Genomic DNA, 18682 nt, shown 5'->3' with positions numbered 1-18682 from the left:
TTCGTGATAAGTCTCCGAGCGTGCCCATGCAGGGTTCATTTTCTGGCTGACTAAAAAGCCTACATCGAACACATATTTTACTGGATAGCCGCTATAATATATGGTGTAGCGACGCTTCTCCAGGAAACCAGTCCCTGTCCAACGCATCTCCTGTAACGTTGTTACATCAGCCCTATATTGGGACAGGGTATCGGCTAGCTGCTTGGCAGCTCTATTTCTGTACAGGGAGCGCACTTTCCATGAGAAAATGCGCAAATCTTTATTGCTTTGCCGTTGCCGGGTTTGTCGTTGTGTTATCTATCCAGTCCGAGGCTCCTGTTGCAGCTTCGTAACTACGATTTCCCGGTGCGATTTTTAGGCGTGGGAGACTCGTCTTCATCCTTCTCCGCCTGCAGCTTTTCGATAAGAAAGAGCTGCCAGCGGTCACCAAGTGGAGATGGGGATAGGTTTTGGTAGTAGAGCTGTTGGTGTTGGTTCAGCAGGCATTTCCCAAGTTTTATGGTCCATCGCGGGTACCAAACCCCGTTTCGCCCTGGGGCCTATACTACCCTTTGACCACCAATTGAAGTCTTGTTAATGCTTTATTATGAGTAATTAGCAAAATGACTTTTGTTTGATTTACTCTAATTCAGGGAAAGATATTGCTTTACATTATAACAATAGAACAAATACCACAAACTTTCCGATTTTTTTCCTTGTGTCAAAGACTTCGTTGTTGGCTCAAGTCACTAAAAGTAATTCAATCATTTTGATGAAATCATTTTTATATTTAATATCAAATTTAGAACGTTGACCTCATCTTGGGTGGTTTCCCGGGAACCAGAATAGTAGTCGACTAAACTTACCTGAAATATTGGATGCTATTGGCTAATCATTTGTTTGATAAATAAATGTGAAATATATCCGCATTTCCATTTTATGGAAGAAAAAGTCCCGGAAAGATACTTCTTCTTCTTTGGTAGGAATTCGTCTCTATCTGGATGTAAATTATTCCTTCCTTATTATATCTCGTATCTATTTTCTGCTATTTATGGTTAGAAACATGTTTGATTAAATTATGTATATCTAAAAATAAAATCTTTTATTCAATAAAAAAACGGTAATATTAATCGGATTTTGGCGTAGTTAAAAAGATAAACCGCTTTCTATTACTGAGATCAATAACTCCTACGCCTTAACTTCTTAAATATGCAAATATGCATTTGTAGCAAATTGAGTTTATTTATGTCTTCCATCAAATTTGCGAGTTAAATCTTTTATTGATGTTCAACCGATTTTAATAAAAAAAATCCTTGGCGCTGATAAAGATGTTTTAACACATCATAAATAACCGAAGCGCACAATTTGTGTATGTGAATGTATACATTTGTGGTTGATATTTAGATATTATGATAACAAAAGTGAAATTTAATTAGTGAAATGAGTCGCAATTTCAGATATTAGGTATTCTTGAAAAACAGAGCTTTGCAGTTTAGCTTATCATGTAATTCCATTTTTGTTACTTATAACAGATTAATGCATTTATTGGAGACTTGCGCAAAAAACCGTAGATTCCCAGGGGGCCTTCCTATATAAACCATGTTTGACTTGCCAGTTGCAATTAGATTGCAACAATCTATCAAGATGTTCAAACTAGCAGTTGTCCTTGTCCTCTCCGGTAAACCATTATTTTAAGAAATTATTCATTTCCTTATTTTAACTTTTAATTTAATACGATTTCGCGAACAGTTCTCGTACATGAGAATTCGGGAGCTCTTATCACCCGTGCTGCTTGGGGGGCCCGGGCACCAAACTTCGTCTCAAGATTCAGCGGAATTATTCCATATGTTGTGATTCATCATTCATACGAGCCAGGAATATGCTATACTACCGATGCTTGCAAAGCAGCCATGAGGTCCATGCAAAACTTCCACATGAACACCAATGGATGGCCCGATATTGGTTACAGTTTTGCCGTTGGTGGTGATGGTAACATCTACGAAGGTCGTGGCTATAACGTTGAAGGTGCTCATGCTCCAGGATACAATTCCCGAAGTGTTGGACTTTTGATGATTGGTGATTTCAGGAGTAAGTGTTGCGTTTCTTATGATTCTTCCTCATTCCCACCATTTCCCGACTATTCATATAAGTAAATTGGTTGGGTTTACTTCAAATTATTCTTATATGGAATTGAATCCTTTCAGCCGCCTTGCCACCAGCAAACATGCTGACTGCTGCCAAGAATTTCATCGCTCAAGGTGTTAACGAAGGAAAGGTTTCAGGAAGCTACAAATTGATTGGACACAGACAAGCTGTGGCTACTGAATGCCCTGGTGACAGGTTGTACAACGAAATCAAGACCTGGGCTCGCTGGACCGCAAATCCTTAAATGGAGTACTCTTCCAAGGTTTTCAAATTGCAGCAATGTTGTGAATAAATGAATGTGTAATGAGCAATTCCCTGCTTTTTGTATTAGTGGTTTTGAATTTACTTTAACTTTACTTTACTTTACTTTTTTTACTTTAACGAGGATTCACTGGTGTTCATTGCTATTCCATGATTCTGGCACATCGCTTGGCAAAAAAACAAAATATTGTATGGGGCTGTAACCTTACTATTAGCTACCTTATCATGGGCAACTTAGTGGAAGCTGTTTCTTTGGGAACTACGAGGAATCGCAAAACCATATTGTAATTGTGCAATTGTGGAAGAGCTCAAGAGATTTGAACCGCGGCCTTCCGTATGATAACCCAGTGCTCTAACCACTGAGCTATCCGGACACGGGGGGTAAATAAGACCAGGGGTAAATAGTGTTACTAGCGGAGGCTTCGGGTAGTGGGCGATCCCCAAAGTAACAAGTCTTGCTCTATATTGGGTGGGTGGGCCATCAAATAACACCGTACCGCGTATGAACCGCATTATGAAAAAGATTGTAAGGGTCGCAAGCCTTTTGTTGCTCTAAGAGCCGCATTAACGGTAGGTTCTCGGTGATGAGTAGTTGAAGAGGCGAAAGACCACTTCGCGAAGATTTTCTGCCTCCGCTTAAGCGGAGCAAAGCTTTTGGCCTTGACTCTATACTCGATTTTTTTCGATGCAACCTCTACAGTCTCTACAGAGTTACTACTTCCACTCATTGTAAAGCTTGGGAATATGAGATCTTAGTCAATGAGCGGTAAAAATGGAGGACTTTTAGAGTTCCATTTTGAATGCGATACATCAATTCGATATCTCTCCTACGCCATCTCTCCTTCTGAGCCAAGGTCTGTCATGTCGGTTTTTTTTATAATAGACACTTTCCTTATTGATTTTCCCGGCTGAATCATCCTCACAAATATGGATTAGGTGATCCACGCATCGAATCCTATTGAAGCGGAGTTTATCCACGACCAAACAATCCTGTTATCGCTCATAAATTTCATTGTTATATAGACTAGTGAATTGTCAACCATCCTGTAGAGTGCCAGAAATTCTTCGGAGGATTCTTTTCCTGACCGCGGCTAAGAGTTCGCAATTTTGTCTTGCTAAGAACCCGGCGCGAGATCTTGGGCTGCATATCAATGAAGGCAAGGCAAGGTATATGGTGGCAACGTCAGCATCGAAAACCAACCAACCAACAACATTAAACCGTACTGATCAAACGGGAAGAATAAAGATAGGAGACTATAACTTTGAGACCGTTGAAAAGTTCTCCTTTCTAGAGTCGAGCTACGATGATGAAATCCGCGCACGGCTGTTGGCAGCCAAAAGAGCCTATTTCAGCTTACGAAAACTGTTCCGCTCGAAACGTCTCACCATTTGGTCAAAGCTCTTACTGTACAAGACTATGATCTTGCCAGTCCTCATGTATTCCTCGGTGACTTGGGTTCTTAGCAAGAAGAACTGCGAACTCTTGGCTGCGTTCGAGAGAAGAATCCTCCGAAGAATTTTTAGCCCCCTACGTGAGGATGGACGATTCCGTAGCCTACACAGTGACGAAATCTATGAACGATACCGTGACCGTCAGGTTGTGGATAAAAGCCGGCTCAATAGGTTACGGTGGGCGGGTCACTTAATCCGTGTGGATGAGAATGATCCCACCCGGAAAGTCTATAAGGGCAATATCTATGGTAGAAAAAGAAGACGAGGCAGACCCTGCCTGAGATGGAGCGATGGCGTAGGTCAGGACGCCAGACAGCTTTTAGGGATATCGAATTGGTGAACCTCGGCGTAAAACCGGGATGTCTGGAGTTCCTTATTAAGACAGACCTAGACCGGTTTTTGCGTCGTTGATGATGATGACTATGTGAGTAATGTTTGAGTAGGTTGTTTTTGCTTTTGGTACTGATCTTGCGACCATGAATTATGTCTTTTCTAGACATGCTGCTGTATGTGTAAGGCAGTTCATGCATCTCGAGTTTTTCTTTCCATAATGTCAATATAGCCAGCTTAGGTTAGCAATTGGGTGGAGTTGAAGAGGATGGTATTGCTCGCATTTGTATCAGCGTATATGGTTTCTTTTTTCTTCCTTGGTGGGTTATTACTGTTATTATTCTGAATTATTATTAATCATAGTATCTCAAGTAAGCCTATAACCGTTAGGAATTTTAGTATATTCCCTACTTCCAGATCTTACAAGCTTTGCATCTGGTATTCTCCCTCTCGACCTACTTTGCACAAGATCCGGACGCTGTCCCAGAACGTGTATAGAGGTTTCAACACAGCCCGCACAGAACATGCCAGCAGTGTGCGTAGATATCCCTAGTTTCCCTAGGTGATATTTTGGCCGATAGTGACCAGTAAGGATTCCCACTATGATTCGGAGGTTCGGGGCACCCTGGACTGCTCCATTCCTGGTAGGCCCACCCAGTATCGTTCCTTCATTTTTTAATGTCATAGCCATGAAACCGTTTCTGATTCCACAGAAGCGTACTGGCCCATGTCCCTGCTCTCTTCTTGGCTAGTTCGTCCGCTGCCTCATTGCCTTCCAACCCAACATGGCTTGGAATCCAGAGTATCCAGACCTTGTTGCACGAGCCGAGCGTATTCAGACTCTCAAGGCATTCCTATACCAGTTTAGAGTTCACTTGGTTGGACCTAAGTGCCTTGATCGCTGCTTGGTTGTCGGTGAGAACAGCAATGTTCTGCGCCCTGTAGTTCCTTTGAAGATTAAAGGAGGAACATCTGTCTATGGGGTATATTTCCGCCTGGAATATGCTAGTGTACCTACCCATTGGCTCCAAGTACATTTTCCTTGGACCAATGACACCGGCTCCCGCTCCCTCTGCTCTAAGGGATACGTCAGTGTACTAAGTAATCAGTTGCTGGTTTAAGCCGTATGTCTCAGCCACGCTCTCCCAGTTTGCCCTGTTACTCCAACGTGTTTTAAACTTCTTATCAAAGTGAAACCTCGTTATCATGTTATCCCTTGGTATTAGTAATTCGAAATGGAATAGGTTTAAGCAGCTCCCCGCCTCACTAATACTTTCGGCTATCATGAATATTGCCCTCCTTGCCTACAACTGTATGTGCAGATGGAGAGAGTTTAATCCAAGACGGACCTCCAGGGATGTCGTTGGGCATGTCTTTTTTTGCCTCACTGATACACACGCAAGCCAGTCTTTGGAGTTTGTGTAACTGCCTGGCTTGTGTGTTGAGTTAGTTCTTTCTGCCCAGATTACCACCCCATAGGTAATCATTGGCCTTACTATTGCAGTGTATATCCAAAGTAGTATCTGCGGACCAGGAGTTCGTCCACTACTATACTCCACATAAGTGACGATAGTACCCCATCCTGTGGCAATAGAATTTGTACCTGTCGGTACTTCTATTTGCTTACTCCTTAGCATTTTGTCCATCCAGAAAGCCAGGGTTTTTTCCACTCCCTTGCGGCTCAGGGCATCTTGTATGTGTGCGATGTGTTGTCGAATGCTCCTTCGATATCCAAAAACGAACACAGTGCTATTTATTTTGCATCCCGTAGTACATCCGTCAGCTGATCTTCTTTTTCTTCAGCCTTTGTCCCGTCAGCTGATACAGAGTAGTTTCTGTTGATCGTCCTGCCCGGTAAGCGTGTTGACACTGATATAGGGGATTATACTTTAGAACGTTAGTTCTAATATAGTTGTCTATGATCTTCTCCACCATTTTGAGTACGAACGATATTAGGCAAATTTTTCTGAAAAATTTAAGGTAAAAAGTATCCTTTTTACTCGCTTTCAGAATAAACACCACTTTTGCCCGTCTCCATGTTCTTGGTATATATTCCAGGGTTATGCTGCCCCTTACCATCCTCAGAAGTGACTAAGATGGTTGCTAGGCATCTCTGGGTTTGTGCTGGGAAAATGCCATCTACTCCGGGTGATTTCAATGGTTTAAAAGTTCCCGCCCTACCCTATCTTCTGAACATACCTCTTTTGCTAGTTTCCGGTTATCCTCTTTTGTCTTCCCATTTATGTACTCCAGTTTGTTTGTTGAACAGCTGGCCTCATGTGCGTCAATGACGACTGTGTTGAGGTTTTTCACCACTGTTTCTAATTCCAGTTCGCTCCTGATATCACTGCCCCCTTGAAGGTGAGCCATATTGTTGCTCAGGTGCATTGCATAGAATTCCCAATCCGTTCTCCTGGGATTCCTTCTTATTCTTTTTATTTGGGAATCATTCTCAATTTCGAATCTGATTGTTCTGTGATCAGACATAGAGGGCTCATCCACCATCCCCAGACTTTGTGATGGGCGTTGGCATCACAGCCGGGGAGTAGGGGTAGCGCCCTCTTCTCACAAAACTTCATCAGTATAGCAAGTTGTTCCGGTGGAACGCGGATGTCGTCTCATGGGAAGTATCCCGATGCCACGACTGCCTCTCGAGTGCAGGTCCCCGGTCAGGAATTCTGAATGACATATATATTTTAAATTACGTTTAAGAGTTATGCAAGCTCTTGGTTTTTCACAACAGGAGTCTGAAATTGCCTGCATGCTTCCTTCTTGCAGATCGCGAATCTGCCCTCGGTATACCCAGGGCTCCTCAGCCAGCACTATTCCAACTATGGAACTTGCCCTTGCAATTACCGCAGATGCAGCTTTCGCATGGTGGATGTTTATCTGGTGCTGGACATTGGCTCCCTTATTGTTTGGCACTTTTTTCCACTGTCCGCGTATCGCCCTCCTCCTCCGACATAGCGCTTTCCTGCGTGTCGCTGTCCACCCTGAGCCCAATGAGTCCTAGGCCTAGGTCGTCCAGCTTCTGCTCTTCACTGAGCAGCACGTGTACTTCCCTTCCTTCTACTTCCCTTCCGCCTCTATGGCTTTCGAGACTTCTTCGGGGACCGCGGTATGCCTTTCATCCGGTGTCTCTTACGAGGTGTCTTTCCTTGGCTTTTCCCTGTGCACATGCACAGATATGTTCCCAAATCGATAGTTGATATGGCAACTCCGGCGTTTGATTTCCTCCAGGGATCGGCCATCTATCCCGATCGTTAGGAGTTCCACCTTGTTTCTGAAGACTCCATAATTGCGTGGAGATCCTCATTCTGAACGATTAGGAGGCCCATGAGATCTTCCGTCTCTATTGTCGCGGCTTTTCGGAGAAAAACTGTCACCATGTGTGGTATATCATCCCCAGCACATGTTGACAGTTCTACTCCTTCCCAGCCTGGCAATTTAGGAACTATGGTCCTAAGCCATTCTCCAGTATCTTACGTCGCGCAGCCCACCAGTACATGACCTGGTCAAAAGCGTATCCAGGTGAACACAAGTTTCGCAATCCATCCCTTGCACAGCATAGCTAATGGCGGGCTTCCTGCCTTCACTCCTGACTTGCCCGGGTTCTCTCCCCCCTTGGGTTCAGGTTTGTATTTTTTGGGAGCATTCCCTTCATGCGGACTAATCTCTGCTGCTCCTAGCTTTCTTGGCTCCGATAAAGATGGCTAAGATTGGTCATGAGCCTTCTTAAGGGATTCTTCTGGTTTCAGGCCTTTCTTTAGGTAGCGCAGGTACCACTTAACATCTGCACCATTGAGACCTGTCTCCTTTCTGACATCGGATATATTTATCTCAGACGTGCTTTTGCTGGTTCCTGCTTTTTGAGCAATGGTTTTCGTTGGTCAGCCTGACGTTGGCTGATTGGAAAACGGTAGCGGTTTTGATAGTGACTGTTGAAAGAACCGACCAGAGGGTGATCTTTTGCCAACGACATACCCTATCGCTGCAACACCTGCCATGGCTCCACGCTGTTGGATGCGATACAACTGCTTAATAAACAGTCTACGACCTTGGCAGCTGTTCAGCTTGTCGTTAAGGATTATACTTTGATATCGCAGTCGCATGGCATTCTCTACTGGCGATATCAATTATATCTTCTGCTACGACAACTGCGTCTGTTGCCACTTTTCCTTCCACCAATACCGATTTAACCAAACCCAGCAATTCAGCATAATCATTAAATACCCTTGAGAACGTAAATCGCAACACTAGTGCAGTGGCGAAAATGCCACGATCTACTAAGTTGTCGCTATCTACGTGTTCCCGGCGGCATAGGAATTCGTTCGACGAGAATTTGGCTTCTGAAAATGCGTCTCCTACTGTGCCTTACAATGTAGCCTCATCGTCTTCTCAGGGGTCTGTGCAACAGTCTGCTCAGTTTGAGTTGATTTCATCTACAATGCCTCCCCAAGCCTTTTATTGCCTTCGTCGCCAACGAAGTTCTGATTCCCGGCGTTGCTCTATACCCTGGTACTTCAACTACCCGTGCCCGCGGCCCCGTGTTAAAGGTGGCCTCCCCACCTAAACAACTATTTATCTCCAAGGTAGCGTACGCTACTACTACGGACGTTGCACTGGAGTACATAAAGAGCGAAGTTGGTCTACTTCCTGTGTCAAATTGACAAATGACAGCAACCTCGACCGAGTGAGCATCTTTCAAGGTCACTTATCCTCAAAAATTTTAAGTGATCGTCAATCCTTCTTTCTGGCTTGAAGGTGCCATACAAGCGTACCAATTTGCGGATAAATTTCAGGAAAACCCGCCTTCTCCACCAATATAGCTGCATCCGTGTTTATTGTTCATATGTTCTATCAAAATGTTTTGGGGTTTAAGACCCAACCTGGGCGGCCTTCAATTTATCCGCGCTGGATCAGCAACGCCATGCCATCTATATTTCTGAAAGCTGGCTGGACGATGCCATATTAAACTCGGAGTTCCTCGAAAGGAACTGTACTTTGTGCTGTGACAGGGACCGGAATGCATCACGGAAGTCCACCGGCGGTGGGGTCGTGATTGCATTAGAAGATACACTCCGCGTCAAACTCATCTTTTCCTCCTCCCCCCACTTGAATTTGAAATAAAACTCTTAATCTGCGCATAGATCTACTAAGTTCAACTTCCGCAAAGCCAATTTTAGTGTCTATCAACTTGGATCACATATTATGTGACTCAACGTATGATCAAGCTCTTAGCACCTTTTACAATGTTTTCTCCGATCTCCTCTCCTGTTATGTCCCTTCCCTATGTTTCGGGCTTGAAAGAATAACGCCGATCTTGTTCACTTTAAGGTTATGCGCTCCAATGTGAAGTCCATGGTTAAAAAAGCGTATAATAGGTATTTGTTGAGGGTACTATTCCCCGCGGTAACTTGAAGTCGTCCCACACTCGCCATTTTCGTAACCTCACCTAGTCTTTCCCTTCTTCCATCAGTTTTCCTGACTCCACTGCCAACTCTCCACAACAATCCTTTAATTTTGACACCAATGTCGAACTTGGTCCCGATGGGCTTCCTAACCTCTTCCGTTGCTCTTTTTCTTCAGCCTTTGTCCCGTTCACAAGCGGGGTCGGCTCAGTTTTCCATTGGCTGCCAGTGTTGAGGTTTTTAAATCGCTCAGTTCTGGCCAGGTCACTGCCACTGATAGTGATGTTGCCTGTTTCATGGGGATCAGTCGTCAAAAATTCAGTTTTATTCAGATTCAATCTGAGACCGTGTTGCTTGAGGCGATCATTTCATTTCTGGACAGGTTGCTCGAGATCATTTTTGCTATTTAATAGCTAGCTAGGAAAACATCATCTGCATAAAGCAGTCTGTAAGTCACTGGACGTTGGACGTCCCGTGTGACGGTGTCTATAACAAGAACAAAGAGGAGTGGTAAGCGGGTGCTTCCTTGATGAACACCAACAGAGACACGAAGCGGTTTTGATACACCCGCCACACTTCGAACTTTACTTTTCAGATCATGACAGAACAATTGAACCCAGCGCATGAGTTCTTCTGGTACTAAGTGCTGTCATAGAGCATACCAGATGAGTTCATGTGGCATACGGTCAAACGTTTTCCCTAAATCCAGAAATGCAATATAACGAGGGGAATGCTTCTCACGGTGTTTCTCCATGAGTAGCCACGCAGCGTGTATTGCATCAGTAGTTTCGCAGTTTTTGACAAATCCGGATTGATTCACTGTTATTTCAACGATTTCGCAAATACGGTTGCCAAGAATGCGTTCAAAAATCTTCATGGTATGGGAAAGTAACCGGATCAGAAGGTAATTTGAACATTCTGCTGGGCTACCTTTTCTTTTCCATATTGGAAATATGGTACTTTCTTGCCCACTTTGTCGTCGAGAAACTTGTAGTAGAGGCGTTTCTTTACACGGACCTTCATTACAACATTGTCATTGCAAAGCCAAGTATCTCGGCTGATGTACCGCTTACCTGGCTTGGTGACCCCGAGGGTTGCAGAGGGCGCTTGGTAGATCGTGTCTTTCATTTAGTTTCACGATTCTTCCACATTCGTAATGATTGTAATCGCATGAGTGAGATCATTTCTTCTTTCTTCTCACGAAATCGCCATCATTTAATGCGTCAGTGCGTTTTTCACATGGGTGGCTTAATTCGCAGGACGGCAATCAACGGCCGATGTTGAGGTGCGGTGGTCTCTTAGGGAACGGCTTTGCAAGCAGTGACGGTAGTTAAATATCGGCGTCACTATAAAATGTAGGAAGATGAGACAATCGTTTGATGGACCATGTATTCATAAGTACCACTTCAGTAGGCATGTGACAAGTCTTTACATCGATAAGTTGCCAGAAGGCATCTTTCTCGGCATTAGGTCGACTTGTCTGAGATGCGTACGCGGTGAAGAAGTGAATACTGCGATCAGTATCGAGTGTGTGGGCTACCAAAATAGAGATGTTTATAGGCATTTTTACCGCGTTTGGGTTCAATGTGGTAGCTTTCGACACCAGACCATCGAGTTTCTTGCAGAGCGCAGATATCAATGCGCTTTTCCAAAGGGCTCTTGCGAGTTCCTCGGTCTTTCCAGTTAGACACATTTACACACAACATTTAGCGTGCAGACACGTATTTGTGTTGTTCGGACTAACTTACTTATGTCCTGACGCCGTCCATGCATCAAGAACCCTTGCCCATTTCTCAAGAGGGGGCCCGTCCTGTCGCGCACTAGCATTTTTCCGAGGGTTGTTACTCTATGCGATCTAACGACACTGGCTGCATTTTCTTGGTCGGTCTGTTGCGGTACGTGTCACCAAGAGGGATCGGGTAGGATTTAGCATTTTTAGCAGTGGAATAACTCCAACTATACTTTATTTATCTTTTCCCCTGATTTCAGCACTTTATTTTTGTTTTACTGTGGATAGTACAAAGTATGTTGCCTCAAACTCCCTCCTTTACCTGGGCTTAGGACCAGTATACAATATTAATAGCATGATTAGAAAACGGTAGCGGCTGTCATAGCGGTGGACTCTGACTCGACTATCAAATACCCGGGGGTGATTATCTTGTGCATATGCCAAGAAATAGTTGGTGGCACTGCCCAAGCGCAATAATGACGTCGAAAGTTGGTGGGCAAAACATTGCAAGAGTGGTGTATTTTGCTGTGTTTCTCGCCTGTGTGGGCGATGGCATTTACAAACGTTGAGAGACGGAAAGTGGTGGGTTCGTTTTTCCGTCCGATGGTTGTAAGGTTCTTTAGTAGTTTTCGATATCCGCAAGAAGTAAGTTTCCTGCACCATGCATGGATGGGTACGCAAAAATCGAGGATACATCAGTGTAGAGGTCCAAGGAGGGTCTGGGGATATATGAACAAACAAGCACTCACCTAGCTATTTTGCTATTATATTCGAAGTAGCTGCAGCCATTATTGGTAGGTAAATGATTTCACCGATACACACTCTTCAAATTTGGCAAGTGATAAAAAAGAGGGGAGGTGATATAAAAGAGGAACTAGAAACGGAGGCCAATGAATCCTCGTTATCTTTAAAGCAAACCATACCCTGTTAAGACAAGAAAAACACCTAATTGCTCATAATTCATTTATTTATTCAAAACATTGCCGTAATTTAAAAACTTTGGAAGAGTATTTCATTTAAGGATTTGCGGTCCAGCGGGGCCAGGTCCTGATTTCATTGTACAACCTGGTTCCAGGGCATTCAGTAGCATAAGCTTGTCTGTGTCCAATCAACTTATAGCTTCCTGAAATCCTTCCTTCGTTAACTCCTTGAGAAATGAAGTTCTTGGTAGCAGTAAGCATGTTTGCTGGTGGCAAGGCGGCTGAAAGGATTTAATTTCATATAAGAATGATTTGAATTGAGTCTCACCGATGTCCTTATATAAACAACATGAAGTGGGGGATAATTATAAGAAACACAACACTTACTCCTGAAATCACCAATCAACAAAATTCCAACACTTCGGGAATTGTATCCTGGAGTATGAGCTCCTTCAACGTTCCAGCCACGACCTTCGTAGATGTTACCGTCACCACCAACGGCAAAACTGTAACCAATATCGGGCCATCCATTGGTGTTCATGTGGAAGTTTTGCATGGACCTCATGGCTGCCTTACAAGCGTCGGTGGAATAACATACTCCTGGCTCGTATGAGTGATGAATCACAACATATGGGATGACCCCGTTGAACCTTGAGACGAAATTGGGTGCACGAGCTCCCCAAGCGGCACGGCTGATTAAAGCTCCCAAATTCTCCTGAACGAGAACTGTTCGAGAAATCGTAAGGAGTTAACAGGTTTAGGGAAATGCAAAAAGAGTCACAGTAATGACTTACCGGAGAGAACAAGGACAATTCCCACTAGTTTGAACATTTTGCTAGATTGGTTGAATCTAATTTGCATTGACAAATCGACTGGGGTTTATATACGATGCCGATACTCCGGGAGTGGATTGTTTTTTACGCAAACCTCCAATAAAATATATTAATCAGTAATTATTACTAATAACAGAATTAGATACTATCGATAAGGTAATCTTAGCTAGTGTTTCCAAAAGTTTACTGGTAAATATTTTCAGAGCAGCTCTAAGCCATTTCACTAATTACACTTTTGTTATCACAACATCTACAAATTTGTTTAAATTATAATAAAAATCTTTAAAAACTTTAAAAAATTTAGTTTATTTATGATTTGTTCAAAAAAAGATTTTAATCCGATGAAATTTGTTTCAATGATCCCATTTTGATAGAAGCATCAAAAGGTAGTGTTATATAAGAGGTATGTACGCCGATAAATCAAATCAGTTGGATATATCGAGGGCAACTTATCTAGAATTTAATACGAAAAGAAGTTCATCGATCTACGAAATTGGCCAGTAATGAAAGAATGTGGATGTGAGGATGAAAATAGAAAAGAAAAAGGAAAAGGTGTGAAATCTCGAAAGCAGGTACTGTTGAACCTGTCCGCTTTTGAGAGTTTCGTCAAGAATTACCCAGGCTAAAGAGTCAACTGCAATGTCGGAAAATTATGCCTATGGTCTCCCTCAAAATGCATGCCTTTGAAGGCCATTCAACGATGTTCAAGATACCTTGTTTCATCAATGGCGCAACTACACTTCCGGTGGTTACGAACTTCATTTTATTATGGAAAAATAAATCGGATGCTTCCTTGCTAGCCTGAGCGCCGAAATTACGAGCCTGGTTGTCGCCGCCATTTCCAGGATTCGTTTCCCTTCGGAGTCTGGGGGCTCCCATTCAAGGGCCCTAGCATTAAAGTCACCGCCAACCGGGATTTGCCTCCTATGTCCTCCAGAGCATCAAGGCGACACCGAAAGTCCGGCATCGTCTCATTCGGTGTTAGGTAAACACTAAAAACGTTATCCCTTAACACCGAATCCATACAGAGGCATTTTCTCGGTCTTGGGCAAGAACACGAAATCGAACGATGGCGGCGATACCCGATAAGTCAAGATGTCATGAGGCCATGTTCTGGTATTGCTCGCTGATTAGCACTATATCAGTTTTGACCTCCTTAGTGAACTCCTTCAGCAACTGGTGAGGTTTGTACTTCATCGCATGTACATTTGTGGAATCCAGATAAAGGTTGAACATCGCCCCGAACCCGCAGTGCGTGCAATGCTTTGACTAGACACGACACGATCCTTGCGGATAAAGCAATTTTCGCTCTTATTGCTGGTCTTCGCTTGGTGACCTACCTGATCGCATCTGCGGCATGCAGTCCTCCCGTCGGGTCTCTTGCAAGATGCTGGCATGTGTCCATAGTCCAGACACCTGCAGCACTCGCTGGGGGTTATTCGCATTCGTATCTTACATACTATCCATCCAGTTTTGATTTTCCTGCTGTTAAGAAGTTTCCTCGTATATCGCTCAGCGACGCCCACCACAGCGAGTTTTTGATTTCGAGCATTCATCTATCGCACTCACCTATCCGGGTATTGGTTACCTCTCCATGTTCTCACTTTATGGCCTCCTCCACTTTGACCTTTTCTGTGAGGCAGTCAAAATCTTGGATTTCTAGAGAGGGCTTAGGCTCGAGACTAAAAACGAGTCCCCTTTCCTACAGTAACCCCTTGGACGCTTCACAGAACGTACTATTGCTAGCCGTCTTAGGGTGTAGCTTCGCCACCCTTCGTTTTCCGTATGGAAGACACTTTTCCATTTTCTTCGGGTTTCATCATCGGATTTCACTAAGGAAATGTTTTGCCTTCCATCAGCTTAATGAGTAGAGCCGATGGTCTAGTCCTTTTTCGCTTCCTCGTCTTCTCTCTTACTGGCTTTTGGTTTGTAGCCTCATTGTCTTTGGATAGACGGATTTCTAGCGGCGTTACGAGTTCCTTGCTTCCATCCTTCTTCGCTTTCTTTTTAAGAGGGTCCTGGAAACTATTTGGATAAAATCTGCTTGAGGCACGTCTTCTTCTTTTCGGGTTTTCTCCATTTTGCTTTGCAGTAGGCTATCTTCGATCCGTTTAGTAGCTCCTCCATTTTCATACGCCCATTTTTTAAGTCTTTGCTGACGTTTTTTTGGAGGAACGTTGCCAACCGTATACAATTAACTACTGTCGCGCATTGCTTGATGAGTTTCTCTTTTCGACTGCACTTCCACTCAATTCGTGTCCGAATCCACCTGCTCAGGACTAGCCATTCTGATTCATTTTTTCCGGAACAGGGACACTGTAGGATATTAGAGTTGCCATCCCTGCGTCTGGGTGTCACATAGGGTATTTCAGCCCTTGCTGCTTCTTTCACTGGTCGCTGCGGTGAACGACGCATTTTAGTGCTGCGCTCGAACGCTGTCAGCCGGTTCTCCTTCCCTGATATTTCGTCGTTTTTTTTTTTATTCTCCATGGGAATTCCACCAGCGCATCGTGTGTACCAGGTGTACACTCGGGGACAAAGTCCCTACCTGGTAATTGGTCCTGTTACCGCTATTTAGTGAGAACGGAAGACCTAGGCGCCGTATGGTTTGATTAAGTGAATTTAATAAATTTATCATCCACACATGTTACCGCACGATGGGTTTAGAAACGAATCCTACAGGGTGCCGACATCCTTCTATGATGTTTTCAGCACTCGTTTTCCCAGACGGTGTCAATGGCTGATCTTGGAAAATAATCAAGCTGCCTTTTCCACTAGGCAGTAAGTTTTCCAAATGATCAATTAATGGGGTAATTAAAGAAGTAACTCCAATACTCCACTTATAAGGCATTCTATGAGTGCAGTAGTAAGGAGGGAATTATTGACAGGAAATGCTGCGCCAATTTATGACGCTAGTTTGACAGTTCTTCGCGTGGCATTTATAAAATATTTACATACGTCGTAGCGGCCACCGTTATTTATTGGTCACGTCAAATAAGTAGGTCTTGGAAAACAATCAACAAGAGTGCATAGATATTTTGCTGACATTGCTGAAAACGACCATCTCTTTAATGGTATGTCATTCCAAATGTCAAAGCAGATTTTTCCAGGAGATACACAAGTTCTGGCTAAAGCGGTTTAGGAACCTTCACAAAGCATTCTTGTCTTTCTTCAGTCTTTGTTCCGATTAGTAGCAGGCTCGACTTGTCGATCGGTTGCGCCAGTTTGCTTGGTCATATGCTTGATCTGGATGAAGTTGAGAGACTGTCAAATCTAGCCTATCAAGTCAACGTGGTTTCGGTTGACTGTTTCGTTGCTTCCCATCGACTTTGATATCTAGATCAATATTTACAAGTGAATCATTTTAACTTAACGATTGCTGACCAAAGCTTGTTACCAGCATTTTTTACCGAGGCGATAGAAGAGATGAGAAGATTAAAGTAGTCCCAGTCATGATGCCAGCGCAAAATTTACATAGAGGGCGGGACTATTCATGGAAATGGAAAAATCTATTATCCTTGCAACTTGTGTCATAGCCCGAAAAGACCTGTTCGGTAAAGGCCTGACATAGTGGGCTCTATTTTAGGCTTGCACTGTTTTCCAACTAGCAGGGATATGTATCTGAAGCTAAGAACCACCGCGTTTTGGCTTGAAATGTTTTTCTGGCTGCTGGGAATGTAGCAGTACATTTTAGGGGGGGGGGATGTGTAGCTGCGCATACGCGCCAACGCTGCGATGCTGAGTCTTCGAGGTTTCCTTCAGCGCAACTTTAGATTGGTCCTAGATCCCGTCTGACGGAAGGAGGGGTGTGTATCCACTAAAAAATTTGCAGGTCAGATCGCAAAGATAAAGAACATTGCTTATCGCGATAATTGTTTCAAATGTTGGAACCAAGTCGAAGAGCACCTTCGTCTTGGGATAAATGCATCTTATGACCAATATGAAGAGATGAAAAGGAGTCTCTTCCTTTCAATATGTAACATGTTTGATAAGACAGCGTAATCTTAACATCATTGCATGACCTGTAAAGAGATACTTCGCAGGAGGCTACAGACGTACAATTTTCTTGTGTCAAAGATGGATTTTACTCCCGCAACTGAGAGTAAGGAGCAGTGCCTTCCTGCGGAACGATTTTGACTCCTTACAATTTTTTCTTCTACCATCTCCTTCCTGTATTTCCTCCTTTGTTTTTTGGTTAATTTTGTAGATCGATGAACTTCTCGCGTGAACTTCCATGTATGTCACCCCTACTGGATTAAGATGTTTTTTCCCGCATAATCCTGAAATACTCTAAATTCCAAAGTTTTTAAAGTATTTCATTATTATTTAAACAAATTTATAGATTCGGTGATAACGAAAGTGCAATTAGTGGATTGGTTCAGATTTGCTGATATTATTTCTGTGGTTATTGGCTAGTAAATTTTTAGGAAAACTAGCAGGGATTACCTTATCGCTGGTATTTAATTCTGTTATTAGTAATAATAACTGATTAATATGTTTTATTGGAGTTTAGTGCAAAAAACAATCGCTTGCCAAGGTATCGGCATCGTATATAAACCCCAGTCGATTTGTCAATGCAAATTAGATTGAAACAATCTGGCAAAATGTTCAAACTAGTTGGAATTGTCCTTGTTCTCTCCGGTAAGTCATTACTGTGACTCTTTTTGCATTTTCCTAAAATTGTTAACTCGTTACAAATTCTCGAACAGTTCTCGTTCATGAGAATTTGGGAGCTTTAATCAGCCGTGCCGCTTGGGGAGCTCGTGCCCCCAATTTCGTATCAAGGTTCAACGGGGTCATCCCATATGTTGTGATTCATCACTCATACGAACCAGGAGTATGTTATTCCACCGACGCTTGCAAGGCAGCCATGAGGTCCATGCAAAACTTCCACATGAACACCAATGGATGGCCCGATATTGGTTACAGTTTTGCCGTTGGTGGTGATGGTAACATCTACGAAGGTCGTGGCTGGAACGTTGAAGGAGCTCATACTCCAGGATACAATTCCCGAAGTGTTGGAATTTTGTTGATTGGTGATTTCAGAAGTAAGTTTTGTGTTTCTTATAATTCTTCCTGAATTGTCATCGTTTATATAAGGATATCGATTGGGCTGAATTCAAATCATTTTTATATAAAATTAAATCTTTTCAGCCGCCTTGCCACCAGCAAACATGCTTACTGCTACCAAGAACTTCATTTCTCAAGGAGTTAACGAAGGAAGGATTTCAGGAAGCTATAAGTTGATTGGACACAGACAAGCTTATGCTACTGAATGTCCTGGTACTAGGTTGTACAATGAAATCAGGACCTGGTCCCGCTGGACCGCAAATCCTTAAATGAAAGACTCTTCCAAGCTTTCTCGAATTACGATAATGTTTTGAATAAATAAATGAATAATGAGCAATTAAGTATTTTTTTGCCTTCACGGAGTCTGATTTGCTTCCAAAATAAATTTACGTTCCTTTCTAATTGGTGATTCTTTTGCATCCCTCAACAAATATGAAGATTACCTTTTGTAGGCTTGGTAGTATCGTAGCGGATATTTGATATTATTGATGGAGGTGGTGTTTGTCAGTGGGAAGTCAAGATACATTCCTAAATATTTGACTGTTTGGGGTA

At 43.2% G+C, this 18682-nt stretch overlaps 2 protein-coding genes across 4 annotated transcripts; one reads left to right on the top strand and one right to left on the bottom strand.

The window, feature by feature from the left end:
- Positions 1–1504: 1504 nt before the first annotated feature.
- LOC119660570 (peptidoglycan-recognition protein LB-like) lies at positions 1505–18467 on the top strand. 3 transcript variants are annotated; one of them, XM_038069221.1, is made up of 3 exons: positions 1505–1657; positions 1729–2067; positions 2184–2435. In XM_038069221.1, exons 1-3 carry the CDS (start codon positions 1579–1581, stop codon positions 2366–2368), a joined length of 603 nt encoding a protein of 200 aa, XP_037925149.1. In that variant the 5' UTR covers positions 1505–1578; the 3' UTR covers positions 2369–2435. The 3 variants fall into 3 exon arrangements, with proteins under 3 accessions (XP_037925149.1, XP_037925150.1, XP_037925151.1); XM_038069222.1 differs by lacking the exons at positions 1729–2067; positions 2184–2435 and adding exons at positions 17770–18108; positions 18215–18467 and having other exon boundaries at positions 1557–1657; XM_038069223.1 differs by lacking the exons at positions 1505–1657; positions 1729–2067; positions 2184–2435 and adding exons at positions 17555–17701; positions 17770–18108; positions 18215–18467.
- On the bottom strand, positions 12257–13164 carry LOC119660574 (peptidoglycan-recognition protein LB-like). Its single transcript, XM_038069227.1, has 3 exons — positions 13022–13164; positions 12615–12953; positions 12257–12508 (listed from the first exon to the last, which is right to left on the bottom strand). Exons 1-3 carry the CDS (start codon positions 13086–13088, stop codon positions 12324–12326), a joined length of 591 nt encoding a protein of 196 aa, XP_037925155.1. The 5' UTR covers positions 13089–13164; the 3' UTR covers positions 12257–12323.
- Positions 18468–18682: the final 215 nt, after the last annotated feature.

Source organism: Hermetia illucens, chromosome 6 (genome assembly GCF_905115235.1).
Source record: "Hermetia illucens chromosome 6, iHerIll2.2.curated.20191125, whole genome shotgun sequence".
Lineage (NCBI taxonomy): Eukaryota > Metazoa > Arthropoda > Insecta > Diptera > Stratiomyidae > Hermetia > Hermetia illucens.
This window is presented reverse-complemented; position numbering and strand designations above follow the sequence as displayed.

What these genes read in the sequence shown, in the direction of transcription:
- LOC119660570 (XM_038069222.1), top strand. Translation starts at nt 1,579, where the DNA reads ATGTTTGACTTGCCAGTTGCAATTAGATTGCAACAATCTATCAAGATG. An exon ending in AGTTGTCCTTGTCCTCTCCG is followed by an intron (nt 1,658 to 17,769) that starts GTAAACCATTAT and finishes ATTCTCGAACAG; the next exon opens with TTCTCGTTCATGAGAATTTG. An exon ending in GTTGATTGGTGATTTCAGAA is followed by an intron (nt 18,109 to 18,214) that starts GTAAGTTTTGTG and finishes AAATCTTTTCAG; the next exon opens with CCGCCTTGCCACCAGCAAAC.
- LOC119660574 (XM_038069227.1), bottom strand. Translation starts at nt 13,088, where the DNA reads ATGCAAATTAGATTCAACCAATCTAGCAAAATGTTCAAACTAGTGGGA. An exon ending in AATTGTCCTTGTTCTCTCCG is followed by an intron (nt 12,954 to 13,021) that starts GTAAGTCATTAC and finishes TTTCTCGAACAG; the next exon opens with TTCTCGTTCAGGAGAATTTG. An exon ending in GTTGATTGGTGATTTCAGGA is followed by an intron (nt 12,509 to 12,614) that starts GTAAGTGTTGTG and finishes AAATCCTTTCAG; the next exon opens with CCGCCTTGCCACCAGCAAAC.